This window comes from Bradysia coprophila, unplaced genomic scaffold (genome assembly GCF_014529535.1).
Source record: "Bradysia coprophila strain Holo2 unplaced genomic scaffold, BU_Bcop_v1 contig_200, whole genome shotgun sequence".
NCBI lineage: Eukaryota > Metazoa > Arthropoda > Insecta > Diptera > Sciaridae > Bradysia > Bradysia coprophila.
The window spans coordinates 879,868-890,421 of record NW_023503464.1 but is presented as its reverse complement, the minus strand read 5'-3'; the positions used below and the strand labels follow the sequence as shown (position 1 = coordinate 890,421).

Below are 10,554 nucleotides of genomic sequence, written 5' to 3'. Positions count from 1 at the left end.
TAATCCCACCGCACATATTAAATAGTTATTTGATCACCCAAGCAAGAAAAATTGGAAATATCATTTTGATAATGTTGATTAGTGTGGCGAGGGACACCCGAGAAATTGAAACTTCGTACATTTTTCCCGAGGTCAGCACAACTCACAACAAAGGCTTCCGAAGTTTCAGCTGAATATTTTCTCTCCTCTGTTGTGGAAAATAGGTTTCCCGGGAAACAAACCATTTTCCGGTCATACATTTTCTGCGCTGTACCGCTTTCATTTCTCAGGAACTAACTTCACGCTGGTTCATTATTTAAATGCATGAGTTGTGGTTGGATGAAATGTTCAAATATGACTGCATTAGATGAAGGAGACGTCAGGTAACAAGAATTATGTTTCTTTATTTAGACTGATCTGCTTAAAAAGGTAGGCTGAAGATATGCTTATACTAACTCTAAATAATACTGACTCCAAACCTAATGACACTACAAGGACACGAGCAAATTACTGGAACAATTAGTGTCTTTTGCTCCTCGCAAAAGTCTAAAAAATATTTCCTAATGCAAATGGCGACGCACCGCTCGTTTGCAGGTAGTAAATTCCTCTAGCAGTCGATGGTGTCTGTAATGCAAATTAGTTTTTGAAAGCAAAAAATTACGTGAAACAACAACATGGCAAGGGCAAATTTATAAAGTCACCTGATCACCCATAATCATTTTCTTTGATGGACATTTCCCCTGTAGAAATAATACAAAGGAGTCACAAGCATAGCCATAGAAACCTTTGCTGGAATTGATGGACTCGGCGTAAAATTTGTGAGCTCTGCCATGACTACAGGCTTCTGTTAATCAATTTAAAAAAGAAAAATCAATTTTCACCTAATATGTATATGACTCGCAATATTTACCCATCACTTCCTGGACACCATTACACCCTATTGAATCGATTTACGTTTCGTTTTTTATTTGTTAGAAAAAGTTGAATTAGAACGCTAGCAGCATCATAATCGATTTATAATCACTTACCAGGCTGAACAGCTGCGGGACGAAATTCTTGATTAAAAAAACTGCTTAAAACAACAACCAAATTTCTTCAATTTTTACCTTCGCCGTTGTTGGGGAAAAAGTCGACGTGACCGATAGGTTGTTTAATGCCCAGAATCCCACCGCAGGAATGTATTACATCGACAAAATTCGCATCAGATGTATCGAGTCTGTTATCCCCACCCGTCCCATCAAATTTCGGACTCGCAGGATCCAGGCCTGTTATTCGAGCTAATTTTGTGGGCTGAATAAACGACCCAGCAAAACCTGCTGCGTGCGCACCAAGGCTATGTCTGTTTTTAGTTTGGGGAAATATTACGGAGATTATGAAATGCTTCAGCAACGTTTCACTCACCCAATGATGTGAATTTTATTTACGTCGGTTCCTCGGTCCGTTATCAAGTAATAGATGAGCTCCGACACATATCGTCCGACGTCTCGAGTTTGCGTTGCAGGTGTAAAGTAATAGATATTCGAGGCTACGTTCGCCCAATCAACAGCTGGATAGATAACAAAGTCGATAACGATCGAATTTGGAAAAGTGACATTCCTCATTCGGAACTGATAAAATTCGTCACAATTTTGATAACAATTTTCGGTTAATTGATTTGCAAATTGTTAGATTTTGATCTAATCAGTTAACCTAGATTCCAAACGAATAGTAAATATCAGAAAAAGGAACATGACACGTTGGCGAATCATAGGAAAAATAAAATTTCATTCGTTTCACTCCGCGTCAAATAGTCTGAAGGAATATATCAATAGAAATTTAATAGAACGGAGCTGAATGAGTGAAATTTCATTTTTCTTATAAATCACTAGTGTGACTCGTCCTCTTTCTGTATTTAACTATTCCAATATAAAGAACGCTCCACTTAACATTAACAGCCCTAACCCATTTTACCGACCTATAACATTGACGTCGTACTTCTGTAAATATGCGTCCTTTATGTTCTGCACGGTATCACTGTTTGTATTTGATCGCCATCCATGGATTATGATTTTTGTCGGCTTATTCGGATCATAGTTCTTGTTAAACTCATCCATAGAGACGTCTCTCTTTTTCCGTAGCTGCATAACCTTTGGTTTCCGCGAATTCCTTGGTGAAAGAAAGTTTTTTTACGCGCTTTTCATTGCAAAGTCAACAGAGACACGATAAACTTGGGCATTATTTTCATGCCTTGGTCATAAATGTCAGAATTTTTCTCGTGAATTAGGCCATCGGCATGAAATGGTTATTTGTTACCAAGGGGATAAAATAGGAAATTCCAACCATAGCGAAAGTTTTCTGCCCCAAGCGAGGGCCGTAATTCGCTAGAGTTAGAATTTCCCCTAGATGAACACAAAATTTTTCCTAACTTCGCTGCGTACATCGTTTATGAAACGCCTCGCCTCGGACTCGTTTGCTGAAAAAAACCTTTAGGAAAATAACTAATTGATCCTATCCGTGTGAAACTTACACTACACATCATTTAGTTTCACATGTTCAAAACCAACACAAAGTGACAGTTGCAAAGAAAAAAACTCTAGTTCAGTCCATGGGCAAGAAAATAAAACTGTCATTCACGCCGCACGGATGAAAAGTTGTGACTTACTTCACCTATAAAAAAAATATTTGGGTATGGTACCCGTGCAGTTCTTTTTACTACACAGCTGAACATTAGTTTTCAGCATATCTGTATATTGTACGTAATTGCTGAATTTTGAACGTAATGACAGTACTATGTACAGCTAAGATGTACTACTGTTCTGTTACGTTAACAAATATACTGCTACGTTAACAAATGTACTTGTCCCGAATTTGTACAGCAGAGCAGTACATGATTTGTGACAGATTCAAAGTACCATTCAGATGGACAATGTACACTATAGCTGAATGAATGCCAGTTTGAATGTAGTGGTCGTGAAAACTTCCATAATGTTAAATGAGACTAAACACTGCACGAACTTTCGAGACAATTTAGGAACTATTTGTAATTAGTAGAGGGGCATTTGGTGTCTAGCCATCCTAAATTATTAGCGAAAATGTTTTGATGGTATTATTTTGAGTATTATTATTAGTAGTCAAAAAAACACTAATTAGAAATTTTTTAGGTCGCGGATCAACAAGGTTTTTTTAACAAACAAAATTTCGACCGCCAATATAAAATCGGCGGTACAATATAAACAATCCGTTTCTTCGGCGACATTCCATGATTTTCAACAGAGATTGTATATAAAATATAAAATTAATTAAATAACGCGACACTTACGTGGAATCCGAAATATGAACGTTCGCGAGCTTTGTTAACGTAAGTACAAGATGCACTTAATAACGATTCTTCTTCTTCTTTTATACGTCGGTTCTTCATTCTATATGTAGAAGAAGAAGAAGAATCGTTTTTTCGAATCTAGTACCTACGTTAACAAAGTACGCGAAAGTTTAATTTTCGATGATGATTCCACGTAAATGTCGTGTTGTTTAATTAATTTTATATTTTATACACAATCTCCGTTGAAAATAATGGAAGAAATGAAGTGTTTATATTGTACCGCTGATTTTATATTGGCGGGTGAGATTTTGTTTGTTAAAAAAACCTTGTTGACCTTGAATTTTTCTAATTAGTGTTTTTTTGACTACTAATAATACTCAAAATAATCCCATCAAAACATTTTTTATAAAATCCATAGGAAGGCAAATCACTTTTTTTGACGAAATGCCCCCCTACTAAATTCAGAAATTCAAGTTTTGAATAATAACGTATTTGAATAATGAAGGCTCAAGAAATTTTTTTAATAAATGACTTGGTAAATGATTTTGTTACACTATAAACCTATTTTTTGACATTCGTAAATATCAATCTTTCTCTTCTGTTCGAAAGTTAGCACTTAAGGAGGACACGTTATTCTACGTATTTTGTCATAAATGTAGCCGGCGAAAGAACGCAGCCTCGATGCTTGTGAGAAAAACGCACTGATTAAGTAAATCCACGCAATCGATTCTTAACACATTTTCAAACAGTTTGCTAAAAAAAATGAATAAACAGCTTTTCCTAAGAAAAATTTCTCACTTTTAGTTTTCATTCACATACAAAATCATGAAATGAAAAAACTGAAGTCTGCAAACAAAGGATAACAAATTTGACGTACACATGTGTAGTGCTAGTTGCGTTTTAACCGCTTTTGAGCGAGACAGTAATGACGTATTAGTAAAATTGACTATGTTGCTACCCTTAATTTTAATAAGCTTCTGTCAGACTGTTGGGTGTCTAAATAACATGTGACAAAAGCCCATCTGCCGGAAACTTAACTTTTTCTTTCAAAATATTTATTCTTAGAATTATAGAATAGGAGAAGAAGACTTAAGTCTTACAATTTCCTAACAAATAATTTACAGAAAAAAAAACTTCCTTCTTGAACATTTGGAAATTACATTACCACACAACAGTATTAAAATACGAGAACTTTTAAAGTTCAATTTCACAATACTGATCAACTGAACATTAATGTTCAGCAAGACAGTACAGTGGAGACGTACGATGTTATAAGATAGCTTTCCCATAATGTCTTCCAAACACAAGTACTGAGTTGGGACATGGGTAAGGTGGTGGACTGGAGTGTCGGAGGTCCCGAGTTCGAATCGCACGGACGGCAGTTTTTTTTTTTTTTTTAAATAAGTTGACGTAAATAAACGTACTAAATAGTTAAAAGATGAAAATTTATGAACTCTGAATAATATTTTCTGTACAACTTTTATTTTTCGATGAGACAACCAAAGTTCGCCCAACTGTACATTGATACAGCTGTACTGTAAATATTACTGCTGCGTTAACATAATGTACTTGTCCCGAATTTGTACAGTACATTCGTACAACGACTACAGCTGAGCTGGACAAAATTTATATAGGTGTTCGTTCGGGCCACAACTCGCAAAATTATTTAAAATCTCGTGCTGGACAAGTTTAAAATACTGGACTTGTTGCATACGACAGCTACTTCAAGAAAAAACAGATTTTAATTTTTGTGTGCCACTAGCACCTTCGTTTTGACACTTTTGATGTGTGACGACTGGGATTTGAACAATAGATTTTATACGTTTGTGAGGACGTTATTTCCTGTGAGGGTAATACAGCTGCAATCTCAGTCAAAAAAAGCATACCGTTTTGCCTCCGTTCACTTGACAGACCGTGGCCTTATGAGAAATTGATATTCACACAAACTCTGGGTCTATTGTCACAATGCCGGCGGGCAGCTGTGCGTACGCATCATAATTTTACGTCCAGCCGCACTTCCGACTCTCCTAGTACAAAATTTCGCTATCTTTCTTACTGGAGAGTTTGTATACATCGTAAGCGAGATCGTAAGGCTACTCTCTAAACGGTAAATAAATTAATAGGGGTCACAAACAGCGTACGCTCTACCTCCCTCAATGATCGGACAATAGATCAGTAGAAAGAGAGCTATTTTCGTAACTATATGCATACGTGTTGGATGATAAAGGTCAAAAAAACTTTGAGTGTTTCGTATTCTTTTCCATTGTCTTGATTTCGACTTACGAAAAAAGCACTCTGTTTCCTCTCCGTTTACACTTTAAACAAATAAAAAGAAGCGTGGTTTAGCTCAGCTGAGGCAAAACGGAGTGGTTTTTTATAAGTGGAAATCAAACCTTAAATACAGCGACAAAAACAAATATTCAGCGGAACTGACCGAATCCCCTTCTAATCGATCTATAGTTGAAATGTCTTAGAAAACGCTTACCTCGTATAAAGTTCGAAATTAGTTCGACTTTTCACCGACAAACTGCGACTAGTCCCAACTGGGGCTTCGGTTAAGTAAACCACTTGCGGTACACCGTCTCCGTCCGGAAAGTACATCCACGTTTTTCCATAATTTTCGTCATAGTTCGTGTAGTTTTGTGCGTTGGCTTGAAAATAATATTTTCGGGTTGAGATTCATGTCGCAAGGATTAGGTCGGATCAACACGCCACTTACCTACGCTTAAGGCGACGCATAAAATTAATGAATTAATAAAGAGTCCGTTTCGGCACATTTTTAACTACTATTCGACCGAACTGTGTTTTAGTTTAAAGAACAAGACTATCGTTGGCTACAAAGTAGTGGAAATGAGAATGTTGTTCAGAATTAGAAATGCAATGGGAAAGTGAAATTATTTTCTTATCATACGCACTTTTTAAGCGAAGTTTTTTCCTTTCTTTTTATTTAATTCCGACTTTATGACTTCTAGAATTCACAGAAATTTGCGTGTTCCGTGGTCGGGTGGGGAGTGTATATTCGAAAGCAATTTAAATAATTATCAGAAAATCGTTGAACCATAGACCGTTTTTGCCATTGTGAGACAATAGATTGTTTTACGAGGTATTATTAAAAAATAAATTTTATAATTTGTTGCACTTTAATAAATCACCCACCAACAACAAACAACAACAAACAAACCATTGCCAGAACAAATAATTCAAACGCGTTGCATAAAAATGTTAACGTGCATTTAAAGTGATTAACACCGGCCCGGCACTAACAATAAATTCAAACTTAATCCGTTCGTGACTTTTAAAGTTGGCAATTTTTTATGTCTCTGCCACATTACGACCCATTTACCGAGATAACGTTTTTGTAAAGTACCCATTAATTAAGCGTTAATTTCGGTGCGCTCAAGATAACCGAACGCCTTACATTTTCGATTGCTTATGCCGAACTAACCAAATAATTTGATTTATGTATTTTGATCAAGGGCCAAATGAATCAGAATTTTAGATTTTGTTTCTTTGTTTAACGAACACCTTGTACTCACTCTTGTACTTGATCTGGTTTTTATTTTTCGTTCGAAATTTACATATATAAGATAATCAGTCTAACGGTTTCTTTTTTCGGTTTCTAAATTCTTTCGATCGGAGATGAATTTGATCGATAAAAATGAAATTAAAAATAAATTCCACGCTCGTTTTCATTTGTTCAGCATGTAAATGTACACCATACTCATACAAATACAGTTTGAACGAGTGTCAGGTGAAATTATTAATGCAGCATCTGGTTTTTGGAAAAACAGAGGTTTGCATGAATTTTGCTAAGTATTTTGAAGTGAGTGTAGAACATTTTCATTTCTGCCGTATTTCGTAAAATTCTATAAATTTCCCATTTCGAACTTAATTCCCTTAAAATAGGCCTGAATCTGATTTGAATCAGGTCAGGTTCATGTTTAATCACGAAATTTTTATTTCAGGTCTGGTAACTTCAGGTCAATCACTTAAGAGTGGTAGCGCCACATCTTTAGGTGATTGGGGAGCAAGCGGTCTCCGATTTTAAAGAGTGATAGATCGTTGGATTCGTCTTTCAATAATAGGAAACACGTATCTTTCACTTTTTCTAAAAAAAATTGTTTTCTCTGAAAAGCGTTCAAAAGTGAAGACAAGACATGTAAGAGGGTACCGAAAACAGTTTTTCGACAATAACCCAAGAAAAAATTATTTTAAAGTGTTGTAATGTTGTACGAATGTCGGCCTTGGAAAGATCTACAGGTAGAGTATACGCACCGCTTGGTGCTAGTAGATCCACGAAAGTTATGACTGAAAATATAGTGAATATTCGGAGAGTCCGCCTTCTCTGCAGCTTCGATGTTCCACGGAACTGAGTATGAGGTTTTGTAGCTGGACTCACCCACTATCGTTGCACATATAAATGAACCCAGTATTTTTGTGCTGCAAGCACATTTAGAAAAGTGTCAGTCAAGGGACCTGACCCGCCCAAAAGGTGGGACCTAGTTTTTATATGCTTCATATTTATGCGAACTCTTCTAACAAATGGTCATCTGTTATTTACAATGACAACACAAATAAACGGCAGACTCTGCGTAGTGTCCTTTTATATAATTCATTGCGCTATAACAAATTAAGTAAAAGATTTTTCAGCATAAACTAGGAAATACTTTAAACAAAAGAAGTAAAGGAATGCAGTATTCATAGAGTTTGTTAAAGGTAAACGACGTTGAGCCAATATTAAACTACCGTCTTCTGTACACATTTCAGGCACTCTGAGGAAAACGACACTTCAGATATTTTGTTGTTTGCGAAAATATTTTCTCGATATCTGTTTCGCAGATATACTAAAAAAAAAATCGTGTATAAGGGGTCGGAAACCAGATAAAACTCTCAAAACTCCTTCATTTTCGGCCCCGACACATGAAAAAGTTTTTAAACGCTTACGGGTCGAAAATCGTGTCTTTTCATCAAGTTTCATGAACTCGGATCAACAAAATTCACTCTACTTGAAAACTCTACTTTATATGCTTCCTACAGCGAGACGAAAGGAAAAAAATGTAAACCCACGGTCCGAAAGTGACATATACGTAAGCCCACGCATTTTCTGTCACTTTCGGCCCTTTCGGTCCTCGTACGTACGGGACTTTAAAATCTCTCATTTCTCTCATTTCAATCTTTGTTTTCGATTGGCGACACGAGTCTTCAAATAGTTATTTATACAACCTAGTGATAAATGCTTTTTTGCAACTAAATGACGGAAATCAACTCTTTCTAGCGTAGTAGTCGATAGCATAAGAGTCCACTTTTTTTAACAATGCGACAGATGTGCGAGAAAAGAGTTTGTCGTCCGACAGATGTGCGAGAAAATTTTTTTCTCGCACTGTTTTTGTGAACATTGATCAATGGAACAAGGCAATAAGAGTAGTCGACAAGTCAGTTTCAATATTCATTCATTTAATGAAATTCCATTATTGCATTATAATATCTCGAATATTACAAAATTAACAGGCGAAAGTTAAGTAAATGATCCTTAAAAAGGCTTGCCGTGAAACGTACGATAAAAATTGAATGTACAATTGTTGAATTCAGATTTTGTAAAATTTGGAAGGACAGGCGTTTCAGGAGCATCCGAAGAATCTGCACCAGCAGATGCGCCCTCAATTATTGTAATTGATTGTGACATTGTACGGCTGGTATTGCCGGTCGTATCGGAATCGGATGCAGTTCCAATCATCCGAATTTGTTTTGAAGCGAAACTAGCACCATGTGCATCCTCTCGATCAATATTTTCGATGAGCGCAGCCGAAATACCGTCACTTAAACCGGTGATGTTGAGATTAATTTCTTTGGGAGCTGAATCACCCAAATTAGCGACAACGTCATGAGAAGTGGTACTTGTAGATGGAAAAACGGTGTTGCTTGCAGATGGAATAGCGGTGGTGCTTGTAGACGGAAAAACGGTGTTGCTTGCAGATGGAATAGCGGTGGTGCTTGTAGATGGAATAGCGGTGTTGCTTGTAGATGGAATAGCGGTGTTGCTTGTAGATGGAATAGCACTCATCGCATTGCTCGACGAAGAACGTTGAAAAGGTACACCTCCGAAAATTTGTGCAGAAATTTTGCGTTTGCTTGTTGCAGATGACTGCACATATCCGGCTGCAACTTTGTCCGATCGCCAACCAAACTGTCGTTTAATGACATAAAGATCCGCACCAGCATCAGCCAACAATGTAGCTGAACTCCGTCGAAAACAATGTCCTGTGTACAAAGCTGGTGCATCCAAACCGCAAAACGTAGCAATTCGTTTGGGTATCGCCCCAACGGTATTGATGCCAACTGCCTGAGTTGTACACTGCCCATTCCGGTAACACACAAAGAATCGATCATGAGGCGTATGTGACTTTCGTAACAACATGTATTTTCGCACGATGCCCAATAAATTGTATCTCAAACCGCCTTCTGTGATAGCGAAATCTCTTGGATCGTAGTTTTTTGTGTCCCCGATGTAAACATGCAAGTAGTCACCGCGATCAACAACATCTTTCACCGACATTTTTGCCAATTCAGCCCGACGACATCCTCCACCGATACCGATAATTAATGCCGCCTGTGATATAAACACCAATAAGCTGTCGTTCATTAATCGAAAAAGATTAAAATTTTACCTTCATCATTAAAAATTTATCGTCATCTGCCTCCATGATGAACTTGTTGAAATCGTCGCCCGTCAAAATGCTCGATTTTTTCGCAACATGGCCGACACCGTTTCGTTTCAGAAATGCAATGAGTCCATGAAATTTGCTGATATCGACGCGTCGTTCCTTGTATATCATGCATTTCAGCTTCGAATACTCGCTCCAAACTGTTGAAGACTTCATAATCTTCGATTTTTCGTTGAAATAACACAACATCACGTTTTCTGAAATGACTTTCACTCTTTTTTCTTCACACCAACCACAAAACTTTTTGTACACCTTTTCATAATTCAATTTGGATTTTTTCGGCAAAGTTTTTTCAATAGCCTCTGCGGCCGACCGCTCAATATCTGAGCATTCCGATTCATCGCTGAATGCAATATCTGCATCAATTATTATTTGATTATTTTCGCTGTTGCTGTCCGCCATGACTCACACCTCGCGTCGTTTGATTTACACTGAAATAAAACGACGTTGTCGCAGCTACAACGCCGTCAGCATAAAATAAAGGATTGCTGCGGTCGGAATAGTGTAAAATGATTATATCACATTATGGTCGAGTTGTGGTTCAAGTGAAAATTA

General features: G+C 37.1%; 2 protein-coding genes across 2 annotated transcripts; both read right to left on the bottom strand.

Moving 5' to 3' along the window:
• Positions 1 to 358: 358 nt before the first annotated feature.
• LOC119075373 (phospholipase A1) lies at positions 359 to 6,749 on the bottom strand. Its single transcript, XM_037181801.1, has 10 exons — positions 6,193 to 6,749; positions 5,997 to 6,111; positions 5,763 to 5,928; positions 1,934 to 2,124; positions 1,381 to 1,525; positions 1,086 to 1,318; positions 1,008 to 1,019; positions 890 to 916; positions 681 to 823; positions 359 to 603 (listed from the first exon to the last, which is right to left on the bottom strand). The coding sequence occupies exons 2-10, from the start codon at positions 6,052 to 6,054 to the stop codon at positions 526 to 528; spliced, it is 1,053 nt and encodes a 350-aa protein (XP_037037696.1). The 5' UTR covers positions 6,055 to 6,111; positions 6,193 to 6,749; the 3' UTR covers positions 359 to 525.
• Positions 6,750 to 8,807: 2,058 nt separating this feature from the next.
• On the bottom strand, positions 8,808 to 10,155 carry LOC119075389. The gene is made up of 2 exons (XM_037181830.1): positions 9,943 to 10,155; positions 8,808 to 9,884 (listed from the first exon to the last, which is right to left on the bottom strand). Exons 1-2 carry the CDS (start codon positions 10,153 to 10,155, stop codon positions 8,808 to 8,810), a joined length of 1,290 nt encoding a protein of 429 aa, XP_037037725.1.
• Between the last annotated feature and the right edge of the window lie 399 nt (positions 10,156 to 10,554).